Source organism: Schistocerca piceifrons, chromosome 2, assembly GCF_021461385.2.
Source record: "Schistocerca piceifrons isolate TAMUIC-IGC-003096 chromosome 2, iqSchPice1.1, whole genome shotgun sequence".
In the NCBI taxonomy this organism is placed as follows: Eukaryota; Metazoa; Arthropoda; class Insecta; order Orthoptera; family Acrididae; genus Schistocerca; species Schistocerca piceifrons.
The window spans coordinates 753796717-753818038 of record NC_060139.1 but is presented as its reverse complement, the minus strand read 5'-3'; the positions used below and the strand labels follow the sequence as shown (position 1 = coordinate 753818038).

The 21322-nt window shown below is 44.1% G+C and overlaps 1 protein-coding gene across 1 annotated transcript in view; it reads left to right on the top strand.

Moving 5' to 3' along the window:
- Positions 1–21322, top strand: part of LOC124777530 (protein nessun dorma-like) — a 196635-nt gene that overhangs the window by 71419 nt on the left and 103894 nt on the right. The window contains exon 3 of the mRNA XM_047252978.1: positions 17468–17563. Within this exon, the coding sequence (XP_047108934.1) occupies positions 17468–17563 (96 nt within the window). The remainder of the gene's footprint in view (positions 1–17467; positions 17564–21322) is intronic.

Here is a 21322-nt window from a genome sequence, read left to right as displayed (position 1 = left end):
CAAATTCTGAAGGTGTCAGGGGTCAAATACAGGAAGCGAAAGGCTATTTACAATTTGTACAGAAACCAGGTGGCACTTATAAGAGTTGAGGGGCATGAAAGGGAAGCAGTGGTTGGGAACGGATTGGGACAAGGTTGTAGCCTATCTCTATGTTATTCAATCTATATATTGAGCAAGCAGTAAAGGAAAAAAAAAAGAAGAAGAAGGAATTAAAATCCATGGAGAAGAGGAGGGAGGATTATCCCTCTGACCCTGATGGAAGTGCCGGACACAATGAACACCTCGCTGCTCTGAATTAGCACGCAGCTCATTGTCAGACTGCAAAAGAAAGTCCCTGTGCAATATTATACCCTGGACCATATTTAAGATCCTATGGGGAGTGATAGTAACAGAAACATCCCCCAACTTGTCACAAGCGAGTTATGCCCGTGACTGGGCAGAGGGTGCTGTTTTTATCAAGACTGACACAGAGCACATTTTGGACAAGCCCACCATCTTCCCAAACTTGACTTCCAAATGCTCCACAAAAACCTGAGGCTTCATGGACATGATAGATTCCCCATCAACTCTCGTACATACAAGGTACCGGGGCGATTAAGCTTCACTGCCGTCCTTAGCCTGGCGTTCCTCATATGGTGTGGCCAGGGATGTGAATGATTTGGGGTCATATTTCTTAGTACTGAAGTTAGACTTTGCCCGGTTACAGACTGTTGGTGGCGGACCACCAGCAAGATATGATGTGCTACGCTTCATTGCGTGTGATCCGCCCTGGTGCCACCCACTCCGACCAGAGGCCCTCTTCACGGGCACCACCCAGCTTCAGGAAGGGCCACTTGGCAGGATAGCTATCGCCAGGAGTCCTGATGCCCCAGAGAGATGGGCGTCTACTCCATGGCATACATGGGGAGTTAACAGCCCAGGCATAAGCATAAGCATAGCGATCCCTGTGTTGTGTGGGGGCTGCAACCAACAGGGTTCATAGCGGCCACCACAACAGACTGGCTACCGTGCTGGATATGAGGTGCTAAGAAGTCCATGGTCATCGTTGGTTCAGAAAGCGACACTGCATAGTGCATGGTGGAAAACGCACCCAGGAAGGTGTCCTCACCCAAGAGATGGAGAATGGGCAGGACTGCAATGCGATGATGAGAATGTGGGCTAAAGATCTCAATGCACAATGGACATAATGCACCTTGTAAGGCTCCCTTCCCCAATTGGCTCATTATTTGGGAAAATTTAGAAAGATGGAGGTCAAACCCAACAGGGGACTATTACATAAAGGCTGAAACATGTGAAACTCCTTTTAGTCACCTCTTACGACACGCAGGAATACCGTGGGCCTATTCTAACCTCCAGACCCGCAGGGGGATATCCAATTATTCACAAGTGCTTGTGCCACTGTTGCTGCCTGCTGGTTTGGCATCGTGACTATTTCTATGTATCTTGAAAAATGATCTATGACTGTGAGTGTGAACGTATTCCCTGTAGGTGTTTTATTGAATGGACCTTAAACATCACTCTCCAGAACTTTGAATGCTCTCTGTGTGCACTGTATGCAATTACGCACATACTGGTTTACATCCATTTACTTATTCCTCCGCCAATACCTTTCTGATACCTGTTGATAGATATGCAACCTCCACAACCCGCTAATATGTGATAATAAGCTTCTTGTAGCACTGTGTTCTTTAACTTCACTGGTACCCCTACCCACAGTCCCACTTTGTTTCTCTACATAGCGACTCATCCTGTATACAAAATTGTGACTGTTTAAAATAGTGTTTACACTTGTCATCCGCTTTCTGTGCAGTATGGCATTCCATATGCTCATTGCCTCCAGTTCTTCCCAAGTTTATTCATGACTTCAGAATCAAATTCACTTACTCTTACCACCCATCACGTCAACCTACCAGAAAGGTCCTTTAACCTCAACAACCATTTTAATGCTGCATGGTCTGTTATTACACTAAACTTTATGTACAGGTAACATATGAAATATGTTGTTGTTGTTGTTGTTGTTGTTGTGGTCTTCAGTCCACAGACTGGTTTGATGCAGCTCTCCATGCTACTCTATCCTGTGCAAGCTTCTTCATCTCCAAGAACCTACTGCAACTGACATCCTTCTGAATCTGCTTAGTGTATTCATCTCTTGGTCTCCTTCTACGCTTTTTACCATCCACACTTCCCTCTGATAATAAATTGGTCATACATTTATGCCTCAGAATGTGTCCTACAAACTGATCCCTTCTTCTAGTCAAGCTGTGCCACAAATTCCTCTTCTCCCCAAATCTTTTCTGTACCTCCTCATTAGTTACATGATCTACCCATGTAATCTTCAGCATTCTTCTGTAGCACTGCATTTCAAAAGTTATATTCTTTTCTTGCCTATACAATTTACTGGCCATGTTTCACTTTCATACATAGCTGCACTCCATACAAAATCTTTCAGAAAAGGCTTCCTGACACTTTAATACATAAACAGTGTTAGCAAATCCTCTTCTTCAGAACTGCTTTCCTTGCCATTGCCAGTCTACGTTTTATATCCTCTCTACTCCGACCATCATCAGTTATTTTGCTCCTAAAATAGCAAAACTCATTTACTACTTTAAGTGTTTCAATTGCACTGTTGGTGCTAGAGCTGAAAGCTCCTGTTGTATGCCAAGGAGTGTGCGCTCATCGTGACTGGGGCTCGGGGACTCCAACCAATGGATTACTGGCCAGGAAGCCATTGCAGAGGCCGGGCGGTGCCCATGGGCAGAGCCCCCATTCAGAGCGGGTGGCATCTTGGCAGATGAGCTGCAAATGAAGCATATGCAGTTATCTCCCGCTAGTGGTGATACAGCCCCCACAGTCTCTGTGGAAAGAAAGTCCTCTTTTAATGCAGAAAGATACAACCCATAAATGTTCCCTTCCATGGCAGTGCTATGGGAAGAAACGTAAGGCTAAACAGCAAGCAGAGAAATACTCCCCCCAGTACTTAGTTTGCATAAGAACTGATCAAGATTCCTTCTTGGCCACAAAGCCCTTATAGTTTTGTGGATAACTTAACAGGCAAGTTTGAGGAAGAGGCAGCCATCTTTAAAATGAAAATTGGGTCTATTTTGAGCCAAACAGCATCCCCTGTCCAGTTATGGGTGCTGCTCACTTGTGACAAGCTGGGTGACATACCAATGACTGTCATTCCCTGTAATAGTCTAAATGTGTTTAAGAACATCATTTTCCACCGAGACCTGCTCTTGCTATCTGTTGACGAGTTACATACCAATTTAGAGCAACTGGGTGTACACCTTGTTTGTCATGTACATCGCGGGTGAAAGGTTTCTGCCTATTGGCCTTTGAGGGTGTTTCATTTCCTGAAAAAATCAAAGTGATGGTACACCACTCTAATACTCTTATGTTAAACCATATGCGCCCCCCCCCCCCCCCCTCTTTCAGTACTTCCTGTGTTTGAAATTCAGGCACATATCTTCGCATTGCAATCTGTAGAGATTGTGGACGAGTGCTGCATGTGAATGTTCTTTGTGTCCCTCGCCCCATGTATGTCAGCTGTGGAAAGCACCATTCTCCCCACTCACCAGATTGCACTGTTTCCCATAGAGAAGAAAATACAAGAGTAAGACTCTGGACAAAGTAATTGATCAAGAGACCAAGAAGTAGTACAAGCAGTTGCACCCTGCAGGTGAAACAGTGTCATATGCTACAGCTGCAACAATGTTGACCCCCTTGTCGGTGGTACTCCTGCCCGTTACACATCCTTCAGTGGGCCCTCGGGGCCTCTCAACCATGTCGCCCCCTGATGGTTGGGGGCTCCCCTCTTGCTGCTTCCCCCGCAGCTGCTTTGGGATTGATCGCTTCCCACCCACCAAGGACAATTTGTCTTTCTCTAGCTTCTCTTGTCAGGAAGGGGTCCCTCGAGACACTTCCTTCCCAAGGCTTCTGCTAGTCCACAACTGGACATCAGCCAGGACTTCCTGAACATCATTTTTATCTGAAACTGATTCAGAGAAGCTCTCGCAATCATCAAAATCCTCTAAGGAGAGGGCCGATTGAAAAAAGTCCTCCAAGAAGAAGAAGAAGAAGAAATTGCAGTCCTCCCCACCCACACCCACAGATCCCACCTATTCCCCTCCTGTGGCTGAGGCGTATATTCCCACTGGCCATAATTCCCTGGTTCGCACCACACAATGGAATGCGGAACCTGTATGTATTGTTGCCATAACCCCTGAACCAGTGGCAGCAGGTGACCCTTGGGCATAACGTGCCTGCTTGGTTGCTTCATGGCCTCACAGTTAATCAACAGCATTGTTCTCCAGTGGAATTACAACATTTTTTCTCCACTAACTTGCTGAGCTATGACATCTTTTTAGCACTTTCTGCCTTCTGCATTGCTCTTCAGAAGACTTGGTTTCCAGCAACAGGTACCCCTAGCCCTCTGTGGATACTGGGAATATTATCAGAATCATGCTACCTATGACAGGGCTTTGGGTGGAGATTACATATATATTCTGGACACTCTATATGGCAAACTTGTGCCTCTCAGTGCACCTTTTGAGGCTGTGGCTGTTTGGGTAAGGGCATTTTAGAATATTACCATCTGCAATGTTTACCTCCCTCCCGATGGTATTGTGTCTCAGAACATGTTGTTTGCATTGGTTCCTCACCTCCTCCACTGTTCTTAATCTTGATGATTTCAACACCCATAACTCTGTGGGGTGGAATTCCGATCATTTACTGCAGTAAAGACCTCGAAAACTTACTGGCACAACTTGACCTTTGTCTCTTGAATACTGGTACCCCCATGCCCTTCCATTATGGCTCACCGAACTTTCTTGGTCATTGATATTTCCATTTACAGCCCTTGTCTTTTCCCATCCATCCACTGCAGAGTCCATAATGACCTGTGTGGTAGTGACCACTTCCCAATCTTCCTGTCCCTCAGTGTCACTCCAGTGGACACCTGCCCAGGTGGGTTCTCATCAGTGCTGACTGGGGTACTTTGACCCTTTGATCCCTGCCGCATGGAGGTATCGATGAAGCAGTCCAGGATACAACTACAGCCATTCTTTCGGCAGATGATTTGGCAATCCCCTGTTCCTTGGGGCTGCCAGATGGAAGACAATATCTTTGTGGTCATCAGAAATCACAGAGGCTACTAGTGGTCTCCCCAGCACCATAAGTGTCACCCATTGATGAACCACGTCATTGCCCTTAAATGGCTCCTTGCTTGAGTGCGCCACCTAATGAAAGGATGGAAACAAGAATCCTGGGAATGATGTGTTTCAACCATCAGACCATACCTCCCCTTCACAGGTTTGGGCAAAAATGAGACGCCTCTATGGATGCCAGACACCTGCAGGTGTGTCTGGTATTACCTCGAATAGTGCTGTCTACACTGACCCAGTCGCCATCACTGAACATTTTTCTCTGCATTATGCTTGAGCCTCTGCATCTGAGGATTATCAACCTGCCTTTCATGTCCTAAAACAGCAGGTGGTGCAGAAGCATTTATCTTTTACCATTCACCACCTGGAGCCATACAATGCTCCATTCAGCGACTGGGCATTTGTCAGTGTCTAGCCCACTGCCCTGATACAGCCCCCAGGACCGGACCACATTTAACCAAATGATCAAGCACCTATCAGTGGATTGTCAACATTATATCCTTAACATCTTTAACCACATCTAGAGCAAGGGTGAGTTCCCATTACAGTGGCAAGAAAGCATCATAGCCATTATTGAATCCATGTAAGCACCCTCTAGAGATGGACAGTTATTGCTTAATTAATCTCACCAGTGTTCTCTGTAAGTTGCTTGAATGCATAGTGAGCCATCAGCTGTGTTTGCTCCTTTAGTCTCAGTGTCTTCTGGCTCCATCCACAGATGGTTTTCGTCAAGACCATTCCACTACCGATAATCTTGTTTACCTTGAGTCCGCCATCCAAACAGCATTTACACGATGTCAGCACATTATAGCCTGTGGCAGCACCACATTCTTGCTACCTTACACGAGTGGTATCTCCAGGATCTGCTCCCAGTTTTTACCCAGAACTGCTTGTCACAACGTACTTTGTGAGTTCAAGTTGGTGATTCCCAAAGTACTGCCCATGTCCAAGAGAATGCTGATGACCCTTGCCACTACTATTGCTCCTCTAGTGTGGTTGTCGCTGAATGTCGACTGCAAAGCGCCATATGAAAGGTGCAGGCATTGGCTGTCACCCATGGCATTCAGTTTTTAGTCACCAAGACTTGCGTCATGCACTTCTGTTGATGTAGTATTATTTACCCACAACCAGATCTTCACCTCGATAGCCAACTACTCAGTGTGGTGGAGACTTGTTGTGTTTCAGGACTGGTCTTTGATTCTCAGCTAACTTGGATTTCCCACCTTCGCCAGCTTAAGCGAAAGTGCTGGCTACACTTTAATACACTTCACTGCCTGAGTAACACCAGCTAGGGTGCAGATCGCACTACCCTTCTGCAGCTTTACAAAGCACTGATACAATCCCATCGTGATTATGGGAGTTTGTCATATGGTTCAGCATTGCCCTCTGCATTGCAGATACACCACTGTGGGGCTCGACTTGAGACAGGAGCCTTTTTATGCTACCCACATTCACAACACCCCTAAGCATCTGAACTACTGCCTCCTCTTTTCAGACATGAAAATCCAACTCCCATAGTGGCGACGTAGGTCAAGGATTAAGATCGCAATATTCATCTGGTCCCTCCTCTCTGAACTCCAGTTGTTTCCACTTCCACCTCTCTTTTGGTTCCACTCATGTACACCTCCATGGTGCATCCCTCTGCCACAGCTTTGTCTTCACCTACCACAAGGTCTGAAAGACTTGGTTACTTTCTTGGCCTTCACCACCAGTTTTTCTCCATCGTTGGCACATCACAGGGCTCAAAAGTAGTCTGTATTGATGGCTTGATGGTTGCTGGTCACATGGACTTTGCTTATACTCACACGAGACATACTGAACTGCACTCCTTGCCAGATGGCTGTAGCATTTTTACTGCAGAGTTGGTAGCCATCTCTCATGTTCTTGAGCAGATCTGTTCCTGGACCGGTGGGTCCTTTCTCATCTACAGGGACTCCTGAGCAGTTTGTGAGCTCTTGGCCCGTGTTACCCTCGCCATCCCTTGGTTATTGATGTTGAGGATTCCGTGTATGCTGTTGAAACATTTGGATGCTCAGTAACCTTCATCTGGACCCCAAGTCAAGTTGGGATCCCATGGAATGAACTCACTATTAGCCTGGCCAAACTGGCTACCAGTAAACCAACTCTTGAGACCAGTGTTCTGGAAACAGACCTCCAGTTGGTATTACCAGGTCAAGTTTTAGGAATCTGGAATACAGAATGGCTCACTCTGACAGCACCAAATAAACTATGGATGATAAGAGGCCACAAACCTGTGGAGGTCCTCCATGCAGACCTCTCGCAAGGCATCTACCATTCTTTTGTGGCTCTGTGTGGCCATACTTGGCTGACTTGTGGTCTTCTCCTCCAACGTGAGGATCCACCCCACTGTCATTGTCGTTCCCATTTGATGGTGGTACACCTGGACTGGGCCAACATAGCCGCCCTACAATGGACTCTTAATCTCACTGACTTGCCACCTCTGGTGTTTGCAGATGATGCCTCAGTGGCTGACTTAATTTTACATTTCCTTCATGAAGGGGGCCTTTTACCAGTCTCTTTAAGGGAGTGCCATTTAATCTTATTGAGGGGTTGGCAGAACACTCTGTTGCCTCCTCTGCCCAGACCAGGCTCCAGCTGTCTGTGCTTGGTGGACCAGCCCGATCCCTACCCTACCTGCTCTTTTATTCCTCTTTCCCCCCCCTCCCGTGTGGTCCGTTAGACTTGTTCACCTTTTGTCTGTGTGCTTCCCTTGCTGTGTCTGTGTTTCTAGTCTTTCCTATGCAATTTCTGAGTGGTTTACCTCTGGTAAATGGCAGGGCTGGGGGATTTATGGCTCGTCATTACACTCTGCTTTTGTGAGCTTCCGGCTGCTTCCTAGATGGAGCACCTTACCTGCCTTTCTTCCTCTGTCTCCCTTTATTTTTTTGTCCCTTGGCTCACATTTGTTGGACTTTCGTAGACCTTGGTGTTTTCTTCCCCTGGGTTTTGCGCAGTAGACTATCTCTGACCAACAGTTGTGGAGACCTGCCTGTTCGAGGAAAAAGGGACTGATGGCCTGGCCTGGTAGTTTGGTTCCTTTAATCACACAACGAACAAACTTATAATGTATTCCCTTACCCTGTTCTAGTCAATGCTTGCCTAACAAGCCTTCTGAAACTCAACAATCTCTCATTCTTTCAACTTATCCAGGTCCCATCTCCTTAATTACCATTTGCAATACCAGCACAAGAAGACCATTTTGGTTGAGGCTCCAAGGCCAGATCAGTCAGTCACGTAGACTGTTGCCCCTTCAACTACTGAAAAGGCTGTGTGCCCTTCTTCAGAAACACACGTTCGTGTGGCCTCTCAGCAGATAGTCTTCCATTGTGGGCGCACCTATGGTACAGCTATCCTTGTCCCTGAGGCATCCAAGCCACAACACCAACAGCAAGGATGGGCCATGTTACTGTGTAACAATCTACATGTTGTATCTCAATGCAAACCTTTGTTATAACTGTACAGAATAAAATGGTAATACTTGCTGTAGTACTTGAACAAGAGTTAGTAACTATGGTAGAATGCGCTAAATTCTTAGGTGTTTATATTGATGACAACTTGAACTGGAAAAAGCATATTACTATACTTCTCAAGCAGTTAAGTTCAGCTATATGTACTCTTTTTGTATAATTGCTAATCTTGGAAACAAATGAATCAACCTCTTGACATATTTTGCACATTCCCACACAATAATGTCATGCGGAATAATTTGTCTGGGATATCTCATCAATTAGAAAGAAGTTATTGATTGCACAAAAGCGAGCAGTAAGAATAACACGTGGTGTTCACCCACAGATGTCATGTAGGTACCACTTCAAGGAGCTAGCCTTTTTGACTGTAAAGTCACAAATGAAATTTGTGATAAATAATCTATTACAATTTGAGATCGCTAGAAAAAAAATTACATTTATTATCTGTTATTAAATCTGTCAGTGGCTTGGAAAGGTGTTCAATATGCAGCAAGGTGTTCAATATACAGCAACTAAACTTTTTGATAATTTGCCCAATAATAAAAAGTATGTGATAGGTAGCAAAGCAAATTATAGCTGTAACTTCAAATCATTTCTCCTGGAAAACTCTTCCTATTCTATTGACATATTTCTGCATAAGAACTAGTAACCAGTAAAAGAAAAATTTGTTAAGTGTAGTTGCATGAGTAGGATTAAAATAATAATGTGTTCATTAATGTTAACACTAATCATTTATGTATATCCTGTACACCAACGCATTCTACATTATTTCAGTAAAATAATTGTTCAAACAATCTATGGAACATGTAACTGATTAACTGAAACAACTTGAATGGAGGACTTCTTTGTGGCTACTAGCCTTATGAGACCATAGATTCAAAACATTTGTACTAAAACCAAACTTTTGAGCCATCTTAGATATCCATTAGCTGGCATGTGTGATGATCCCATTCCCTACAATTGTTATATATATTAAGTAATACTGTGCTTGGGCTCTTTATGTGGCTGAACTGTGTAATGTCTACACATTCTCCTGGGCCAAGCTACTCTGATGAATTATTGCTACCTTTTAGTTAATGGTCATAGTTATTGTAATATTACTTAATTATGTACCTCACCACACAAAATATTAATAGCTTGCACTGAAAAATAGGAGTTGCGATGAGATTATGTTTTGTGCATATTCGATTACACATTGCTGCGTGTGAAGTAAAGCTAACATACTGAATTTTTCTTTAGGCTTGGGACTGGTACTATATTGTCTCCAATCTCAAGAAAATGAATTTTACCTAGTGCTCCCACCCATGTAAACAATACAGCCTATGTGAATTACTCAAAATCAATCATATTTCATAAACAGTTTCAGAAACAAAGTGTTTGACAAATGATAGCAGGGAAAAGGGGGATATTTTGCCATTTGGTTTGTACTGGAAATTTTTGTACATATGGATAGAAGTCATTACAGGGGTTTTCAACAGAATAACATAATTTTTAAGGGCCATTTGTAGTGGCTGAAAGGGAAATTATGTGGGCTTGTAACATAAGTGAAGAAATTATGTTTTTTTTATACTGACATTGAGCTTTATGTAAGCTGTTAACCAGTCTTGTCTTGAAATGATCTTTATATAAGCCGTTACCCAGTCTTGTCTTCATTTCATTGTTTAATAAAAGACTGTGATTAGCATTCCATCACAGTTGAAACAGCATTAGCATTTTAGTGAAGTTAAATTGTATAAACTCTACTATGTTTTGTTAAAAGAGGCCACATTTTGCATAACAACAAGAGCAATGTAGGCATTACTCATAATTTGCCACTGATGGCACTTTTCTGGAAGAAGAAAAATATTAAAATGTTGGACAAAAATAAATCACCACCTTTGTTGCAAATTCAATGGAATCCTGTAACCTAGAGTGTCTTTAATAAAGAATAGCTGCAATGGCAACTTACCAAAGGTCTACCATAACTTTATTCACATCCTTGTTCTTTGTAAAGCACTGAACTTTTCCACTTTGTGTGTGTGTGTGTGTGTCCCCTTTGTAAAGCACTGAACTTTTCCACTTTGTGTGTGTGTGTGTGTGTGTGTGTGTGTCCTTGGGATAAGTAGTCACAAATAGCTCACAAAATAAAAACCAGCATGTTTCCATAATCTTATTTTCTGTTACCCAAAGGAATACACTGTGTACTCAGGGTCCCCCAGATAGAACTATGCGGCTTTCCAGCTCCAGAATAGTAATTTTTGTTGAGACAGTACAACTATTTCATAGCTTTAAAGCTGTGAACACACTGATAACTTGTAGAACACAGTTGACTACCAAGTTAAAGTTTTGCTTCTTTTGCAAAAACACAGCAGAGTGTACAAAATGCTAATGCTGTTACAGTTGTGATACGAGGGTGAGTCAAATGAAAACCTTAAAATTTTTTTAAATATTATTTATTGTGCAGAAGTGGTACAAAGCTGTATCACTTTTCAACATAATCTCGCCCACGCTCAATGCAAGTCCTCTAGCACTTCAAAAGTGCATAAATTCCTTTAGAAAAGAATTCTTTTGGTAGTACGCGCAACCATTCATGCACCGCGTGACGTACCTCTTCATCAGAACGGAACTTCTTTCCTCCCATTGCATCTTTGAGTGGTCCAAACATACGGAAACCACTTGGGGCAATGTCTGGTGAGTATGGTGGATGAGGAAGACACTCAAAATGCAGGTCTGTGATTGTTGCAACTGTTGTACGGGCAGTGGGGGGCCTTGCACTGTCATGTTGCAAAAGGACACCTGCTGACAGCAATCTATGTCACTTTGATTTGATTGCAGGCCGCAGATGATCTGTATATGATGCACTGGTGACAGTGGTCCCTCTAGGCATGTAATGCTCCAAAATGACACCTTTTTCATCCTAAAATAGAGTCAGCATAATCCTCCCTGCTGATGGTTCTGTTCGAAACTACTTTGGTTGTGGTGATGAGGAATGGCGTCATTCCTTGCTCGCTCTCTTCATTTCCGGTTGGTGGAATTAAACCCAGGTTTTGTCCCCAGTAACGATTTTTGCGAGGAAGCCATCACCTTCTTGTTCAAAGCACTGAAGAAGTTCTTCACAAGCGTCAACATGTCGTTCTCTCATTTCAGGAGTCAGCTGCCGTGGCACCCATCTTACAGACACTTTGTGAAACTGGAGCACATCATGCACAATGTGGTGTGCTGACCCATGTCTAATCTGTAAGCATGCTGCAATGTCAGTCAGTGTCACTCGGTGGTTTTTCTTCTTTATGGCTTCAACTGCTGCAATGTTCTGTAGAGTCACAACTCGTTGTGCCTGAGCTGGACAAGGAGCATCTTCCACTGAAGTCACACCATTTGTGAACTTCCTACTCCATTCGTAGACTTGCTGCTGTGACAATCATGCATCACCATACTGAACCTTCATTCGTCGATGAATTTCAATGGGTTTCACACCTTCTACACAAAAACCGAATAACAGAACGCTGTTCTTCCCTGGTGCAAGTCGCAAGTGGGGCAGCCATCTTTATACTGATACTGCGATGGTGTGTGTGCATCTGCACTATGCTGCCACCTACAGACCATTCTCCACGCTGTTTGTAGCACCCTTACCAACTTACATGATAATGGCACGAAATTTCGATTTGTTATTACAAATTTAAGGTTTTCATTTGACTCACCCTCGTAGAATGCTAAATCGTAATCTGTTATTAAACAAATGGCTGAAGACAAAACAGATCAACTGTTTGTGATATAGCTCATTGTTGGTATAAACATGTAATATTTTCACTTATGTTGTTGCACACCCATACAATTTTTGCATACGCCAGCTTTCAATAGGCCTTAAAAAACATTATTTCATTGAAAAAATCTACTGTTACTTCTACTGTACAGAAAGTTTTGCGCAATATCTGTATGCTAAATAATCTTCTCTTTTTGTGCTGTCATTGACCAGAAACTCGAGTCAGTATCTTGAACAATTTATGAAACACAGTGGATGTTACGAATATTTCACCTGCAGTATATTGTTTGCACCTGGAGAAGGAACTGTGTGTATTGCATAAAATCCATTTTCTCAAGATTGGAGATAGATATAGAACTACTCCAAGTTTGAAGGAAAATTCAGTATGTTAGCTATTCGGGTGATCAAAAAGGTCAGTATAAATTTGAAAACTTAATAAACCACGGAATAATGTAGATAGAAAGGTAAAAATTGACACACATGCTTGGAATGACATGGGGTTTTATTAGAACAAAAACAAAAAAAAAACCTTGCTAGATGCATGAAAGGTCTCTTGCGCGTGTCGTTTAGTGATGATCGTGTGCTCAGCGGCCACTTTCGTCATGCTTGGCCTCCCAGGTCCCCAGACCTCAGTCCTTGTGATCGACCGACATGTTTAGGGATGCTGAAAGACAACATGTGTCGCCAATGCCTCACCATAACTCCGGACGTGCTTTACAGTGCTGTTCACAACATTATTCCTCGACTACAACTATTGTTGAGGAATGATGGTGGACATACTGAGCATTTCCTGTAAAGAACATCATCTTTGCTTTGTCTTACTTTGTTATGCTAATTATTGCTATTCTGATCAGATGAAGCACCATCTGTTGGACATTTTTTGTACGTTTGTATTTTTTTGGTTCTAATAAAACCCCATGTCATTCCAAGCATGTGTGTCAATTTGTACCTCTCTATCTACATTATTCCGTGATTCATTCAGTTTTCAAATTTATATTACTCTTTGATCACTCGGTATTTTGTAAGCAGCAATATATGATCTAACATGCAACAAACCTGAACTCATAGTGACTTCTATTTTTCATTGCGATCTATTCGAATTTTGTGTGCTGGTGTACACAGTGCCTAAAAATCACAGTCACTATAACAGAGATAGGCAGTTCATCATGAAGCAGATATATAAGGCTATAAGTCATGAAAGAATCAAAATATTTCATCTGATAGTTTCTGTAAAATCATTTGAGGAAGATTGCAGAGAAGTAGACTTGTGCACACCTATGTTTTGTCAGCGTAGTGCTTGCCCGCTGCGGTTGGTGCTACCGGCCAGCTGCCACTGTATACAGTCCATTAGATTACACAGGGATATTCTTTGCATTGTGTCAAGCTGCCTTACGATTGTCTCTGTTATGCTAATAACCTGCATTCTTTGTGTGTGCACCCTAAGACCTAACCAGGCAAACAGGGCTCTATCTGGATGGATTTATATGTCCCTAGCTGTTCGCAGGAGTCATAGCAAAAGTTTGAAATATGATGAAGAATATGAATAGGGAGTTGCAGAAGACTACCATTTGCATTCCAACTTTCAATTCGCTTACTCTTCCAGACTACATTAAGGCCGGATTTGTGTGTTTTTAGGATGCTATGTCAAATTATTGGGTAGGTTATTTTAATTGTCGCAGTGGCTGCTTCATCATTTTCAGTCAGTGTTCAAGTCAGCATGATTATCTGAAACAGTCTTGCAATTTGACTAGTCCGTTTCTCCTTTAACATATATGGTATTGTTAAAATTATAACTTATAAAGGAAATTAACAATAAAGTGAAAGGCTTGTGGACACTTGTAAAAAATGAAACAAACAGTAAACAGCATGTTATGAACAAAACATTAAAACTAAACCTAAATGATGAAGTCACATCAGATCCCCACAAAATAGTAAATGGTTTTAATGACTACCTGAGCAAAATACCACAAAAACTGCCACAGACCAAATACTCAACACCAAACACTAATGGAAACCATACCAGTACAGGCATCAATGTTTCTTCACAAAGTCTCCAATACTGAAGTACTTACAGCTATAAAAGGACTAAAGAATAAGTACTCCAGTGGCAGTGACAACATTCATGATTTAATTGTAAAGAAATGTGGAGAATCCTTATTAACAAAACACCAGGATGGTTTTAGAAAACAAAAGATGACTACCACAGCTATTTATGAGTATCTCAACAAAACCTTAAAAGCTCTGGATAATAAGGAAAAATCTACTGGCATCTTTTTAGATTTATCCAAAGCCTTTGATGTAATTGACCATACCATACTCCTTAAGAAGCTAGCAAATAAAGGTATAAGAGGAATTGCAAATAAATGGTTAGAATCTTACCTGTCAAATAGATTACAAAAGGTTGAAATTAATTTTGAAAAAAAGAATACAACCACCCATCAATGTACTGTCCACTCCTCTGACACAATGCCTATCAGATATGGTGTGCCACAAGGCTCAATCCTGGGACCCATGCTGTTTCTGCTATACATTGATGACATAAGCACGAAGCTTGCTACAGGACATACCACACTATTTGCCGCTGACACGAGTACACTAATAACAGGCACTGATACAGAGGACCACAACCAGAAAATTAAACTGCTTATGTTGTCACTCAGTAAATGGTTCAACGAGAACAAACTCATTATAAATATACAGAAAACAATGTACGTCAACTTCAGACTCCCATTCCAAAAACAAGAAATGCCCAATGTGATTCTAAATAACCAAGAGCTTACGTGTGTGGGCTCTGTCAAGTTTCATGGCATATGGCTTGAAGAAAATCTTAAGTGGGATACTCACACAAATCATATCTCAAAAAAGCTATCAACTGTGTGTTACGTTTTAAGGATACTCAAAAAATCAGTCACAAAATCTGTTCACATAAATGTATATTATGCTTACTTCCACCCTACATTACAGTATGGAATCATATTTTGGGGGAACTCATCTGGGGGTAGATATATTTTCAAAATGCAAAAAAAAGGCGATACACATAATATGTAACCTAAGATATAATGAATCATGTAGACAACATTTCAAAACAAATGGCATTATGACACTGCCCTCTGTTTACAATATTGTCTCATTTGTCAAGTCATACCTGTTAAACAATGACTGCGCATTAAAATTCAGTAGAGACATTCATAACTATGCAACAAGGCAGCAATCTGACCTACATATAATGCAGTCCAGAACTACCTGCTACCAAAAAAGTGTTTTAAATGTTGGGATACAAATGTATAATAATTTACCAAATGAAATCAAAGCAACAAAGAACCCAAGAGCCTTCACTCATAAGTTAAAAAAATATCCCTTGGACCAATGCTTTTATGCAGTTGATCATTTTTTTGAAAGAGGTTAAAATTGTAATCAGTTTTATAATAAATGTTCAGTTAGGTCTGAAAATTATATACTGTGCATGCCTATGAAATATACTGGATTATTTTACTATTACATTTGTATTGGCTGTTTGTATTTTACCACACTACATTTGTATTTACTGTTTTGTTAAATATAGATAATTTCCTCATCACAAAATAATGTAAAATCAATTTACTAAAAATTACTTGCAAATATGTTCTCTTGACCTGTCCAATATCATATGTACAACCGTACAATTCTATGATTTGTATTGACTGTTTTGTTTAAGATAGATAATTTCCTCGCTACAAAACTATGTAAAAATCAGTTTGTTAAAATTACTTGTAAATATGCTCTCTTGACCTGTCCAATATCATGCCTACAACTGTACAATACTATGATTGTTTGGATCAATGAAATACAATTCAATACAATACAAAATGGGACACAGTTTTCATTTAAGTGGGTACAACATCCATGTATAGGACTAGCCCCAGCATTTACTCGTTGTCACAATGATTTGCTCTTTCCCTGTTTGTATTAGCAATTAGACAGCCACATATACCTGGAAATAACTGTTAGCTTTCTTTTTTCCCCCACCAGCTAATTCTCATTTTACTTAGTCCTCTGTCATGACTATATTATAGTTTTATTTATGCATGAGGAAAGGAGGAGGAGGAGGAGGAGATCAGTGTTTAGCGTCCCATCGACAACGAGGTCATTAGAGACGGAGCACAAGCTCGGGTTAGGGAAGGATTGGGAAGGAAATCGGCCGTGCCCTTTCAAAGGAACCATCCCGGCATTTGCCTGAAGTGATATAGGGAAATCACGGAAAACCTAAATCAGGATGGCCGGATGCGGGATTGAACCGTCGTCCTTCCGAATGCGAGTCCAGTGTGCTAACCACTGCGCCATGAGGAAAGGGCATGGACATGCGTGCAGACATGCATTCTCCCATGCATGATGTTTTTGGTGTCACTTTTAATGTATAGATAACCAACCACTATCTCTGTTGTCATTAGCAGACAGTCTTTCAAATGTCAAATGTGTATCCACGAGAAATTGTCCCAAAAAGATTACTTATGAGGAAAAACTTTTATTTTCACTAAGCATTTAATACGTATTCTGCAAGGGTGCAGATAATCATGTTGTTTAATGTACTGAACCCAATATCATCATCATTGTGATCTTAAAATGAAGACAGTGTAGCACCAAGCAGAAATTGGTTTAGCATGCTGCAGTTTTACTGGTAGTAGATATTAACATAAGAAGGACATAAAAATTGCTAGAAAGACTGAAACGTTCAATATTCAGACCGCCAAATCATTAAAACAACTGTTGCAACAGTGAAAGACTGGCTTTCATGCTTCATGACATTTGAAAATATTTGATATGATCTCTGGTGAATTTTATATGTTTTTCTGTAAGCATATGTTTACATGCTCCTGGGCATAGGGCATAAAGGACAAATAATTTTCCTCCTCCTGTCCAGCAAGCAGCACTAAAATCAGCAGTGTTCTCCAGTCTTTTGCTCTAAACTACTCTTAAGACTTTCTGACATGATTGACTTTGTGGGCACTTGTGTTCTGCCTGTTAGCAAGTACTTAGCTGAAAAAATTTACTCACTTCACATCTGTGCCAAAACATTTGAAACAATTTGCATTCCCTTAAAGGTTCTTTTACAATCATCTGTGGCGCCCATGGGATGATATGAATGAATATTGCAAGTCTGATTGGCCAGCAACTCATCTTCAACAACGCATAGATCTGTAAGTATTGCACTTAACAGTTTATTTCTTTCATTTGAATAACATATGACAATGACATAGTGACACAATTAACCAGCCAGTATTTTTAAACAACTTTTTGTGCGGTCTGTCGTGTATTTAAACAGATAAAGGCAAATTAATTTACTTGCAGGAGTTATAGCATATCAGAGTGATGAGAAAGTCATAAATTAGTCTAATGAAAGGGGTATTTTAAGGAAGTATGAAGATCCTACCCTTAACAGGAGCAAATACAGGAGAAACAAGGTATGCTACAGGGCTGTAGCTGAGTAGTACTACTTGTTGGGGACCCCAAGCCTTGCACTTCACAATTTACTTTTCAATAGTAGTAGTCTGTTTGCTCCAGGTTTCAAATAATCCCCCCCTGCGGGTTCGGGGGTAAGAATAGGCCCGCGGTATTCCTGCCTGTCGTAAGAGGCGACTAAAAGGAGTCTCAAACGTTTCGGCCTTCTGTGATGGTCCCCTCTTGGGTTTGACCTATTTTTTTTTCCAAATTTCCGTTGTTAGTGCGTGCCATTTGGGGAAGGACACCTTACGTGGTGTTTTTCTATTGGTCCATCATGCTCCACCATCTTGCATGTTACCTATTGTCGTGTGGGGGGGGACTACGCCCAACATCTTCTGGGTTGTCTCCTTCTCGCCTTCTGCGCACTCTTCTTCTTAGCGCCTACGACAACTGTGGACCCTTTCAACACCTAAAATCCAGCACGGTAGCCAGTCCGTTGTGGTGGGGTCGTCATGTACCCTCTTGGTGGTAGCCCCCTGACCACGCAGGGATCGCACTACAGATGCCAGAGCTGTTTCCTCCCCATGCATGCCAAGGAGTATGTGCCCATCTTGTCTGGGGCACGGGGACTCCGGGCAATGGGATATTGGCCAGGTACCCGTTGCTTTGGCTGGGTGGCGCCCTTGGGGAGAGCCCTCGTTCGGAGTAGGTGGCATCTGGGCGGATGTGGCGCGATGAAGCGCAATAAATCACACCAAGCTGGTGGTCGCACGGCTACCAGCGTCTCTAAGCGAGGTAGAGTCGACTTTGATGCTGCGCAATATGACCCTCAGACGTTCCCCTCGTTGGCTGCACCATGGGAGGGACGCCGATCTAGTGCCAAGCGGCAGCCTTACGTACCGCAATACCTTGTCTGCAGCAGGACTGATGGTGACTCCTTTCTTACGACGAAGCCTATGTTTTTTGTGGAACACCTGGAGGATAAGTTTGGGGAAGTGGCGGGGTTGTCAAAAATGAGGAATGGGTCCATCCTCCTCAAGACGTCCTCCCCAGCCCAGTCACGAGCGTTGCTCTTGTGTGATAAGCTGGGTGACGTCCCTGTTACCGTCACTCCCCACAGTAGCTTAAATATGGTCCAGGGGATTATTTACCATCGTGACCTCTTGTTGCAATCCGATGACGAGCTGAGAGCCGACTTGGAACGACGTGGTGTGCATTTTGTCCGTCGTGTACATAGAGGACCCAAGACAAACAGGGTGGCCACCGGTGCCTTTATCTTGGCCTTCGTGGGTGATGTCTTGCCCGAGAAGGTCAAGGTGATGGTTTACCGTTGTGACGTCAAGCCATACGTGCCTCCCCCGAAGCGGTGCTTCCAGTGCTGGAAGTTTGGGCATATGTCCTCCCGTTGCCCATCCAGCGCTACATGTCGAGATTGCGGACGCCCCTCTCATCCTGATTCTCCATGTGCGCCTCCGCCTGTATGTGTCAACTGTGGGGAGCACCACTCTCCATGCTCGCCGGATTGCCCCGTTCTTCATAAGGAGCGGAAGGTACTGGAATTTAAGACCCTGGACCGGCTTACTTATCGAGAGGCTAAACAGAAATATGAAAGGTTGTATCCTGCTTCCATTCGAACATCTTATGCTGCAGCCACGTTATCGTCACCCACGCGAGCGACGGTTGTCGCCTCATCTGTGCCGCCTTCAGTGGGCCCTCGGGGCCGTGTATCTCTGTCTGCCCCCCTCGTGCCTGGGGGCAAGCCTTCCTCTGTTGCCCCCTTAGCAGTTGGGGGCAAACCCTCTTCTGTCGCTCCCCCCACGCTTACTTCGGGAGTGACATCTGCTCCACAACCGGGAGGCTCGATCCCTCCCCCTCCTTCTCCGCCGGCGTTGCCTCCGCCGGTTCCTCTCTCGCGGAAGGGGTCCCTCGGGGCTCTCCCTTCCTCCGTTTGTTCTCCTACCCAGCCAGATGTCAGCCAGTGGCTGAAGGTTCCGCCACCTGCTGGTCGTAGGGCTTCTGCGTCGTCGTCAGCCTCCGACGCTCCTTCAGAGAAGCTCTCCCAGCCCTCTCACCCTAAGGGCCGACGTGAGAAGAAGGAACGGCATGTGTCCAAGAAGAAGGACGTTCCGGCGGTTTCAGCACCGCCTGCTGTACCTAGTCCTGGCTCCGGGGAAGAGGTGGAGATCCTCGCCTCTGCCGCAGATCTCGCCCTCACGGAACCCTTGGGGGCCTCTCCTATGGACTCAGCTGACTCTCCCCCGGTGGCGGCAGTTGGCTCTGAGGCGCTGTCTGCCTCTTAGTCGCATTCACGCCCTCCCAGTCCCTTTCTGCTTCCATTCTCCAATGGAACTGCGGTGGTTATTTCCGCCACCTGCCTGAGCTCCGGATACTTCTGAGTGATTCCCCTGTTCTCTGCATTGCTCTGCAGGAAACTTGGTTTCCGGCACTGCGGACCCCCGCCCTTCGCGGTTATCGGGGATACTATAAGAACCGCGCTGCCTGTCAACGAGCGTCAGGTGGGTTTTGTCTTTTTGTTCACCACTCTGTCTGTAGCTCGCCAGTACCCCTTCAGACGCCTTTAGAGGCAGTCGCTGTCAGGGTTGAGCTCTCGCCGGCTATTACTGTTTGCTCTGTTTACATTCCTCCAGATGGGGAGCTCCCCCGACATGTCTTGGCTGCACTGCTGGCTCAACTTCCGCCACCCTTGCTGCTTCTAGGCGATTTCAATGCCCACAACCCTCTATGGGGTGGGACTGTCTCCGATGACCGCGGTCGGGCCGTGGAGCATGTGTTGGCTCAGCTCGACCTTAGCCTCTTGAATACCGGTGCTCCCACGCATTTCAGTGTGGCCCATGGCTCTTTCTCGGCCATCGATCTCTCTCTTTGCAGCCCCGGACTTGTCCCATTCCTCCACTGGCGAGTGCATCCTGACCTCTGTGGTAGTGACCATTTTCCCATCTATTTGTCACTGCCCCAGTGTCATTCTTCTGGGCGCCTGCCCCGCTGGGCTCTCCACAGGGCTGACTGGCCGGCTTTTACTTCTGCTGCAACCATTGAGTCTCCCCCCCAAGGTGACATTGACGGGGTGGTCCGTGTCTTAACCACATCCATCATTTCGGCGGCCGAGGCTGCCATCCCCCGCTCTTCTGGACTCCCTCGGAGGAAGGCTGTACCCTGGTGGTCGCCGGAGATTGCTGAGGCTATTCGCGATCGTCGGCGGGCTCTCCAGCGTCATAGGCAGCACCCGTCTCTGGAGACTCTCATCGCCTTTAAGAGGCTCCGTGCCTTGGCCCGCCGTCTTACTGCACGGCGTAAGCAGGAGTGCTGGGAGAGGTATGTCTCCTCCTTGGGCTCCCGTGTCTCCCCCTCGCTCGTGTGGTCCCGGATCCGGCAGATTTATGGATACCAGACCCCTATGGGTGTACCTGGGCTCTCCTTGGACGACGCTGTCTGCACGGACGCTGCCGACATTGCTGAACAGCTTGCCGCGCACTTTGCGACGAGCTCGGCGACTG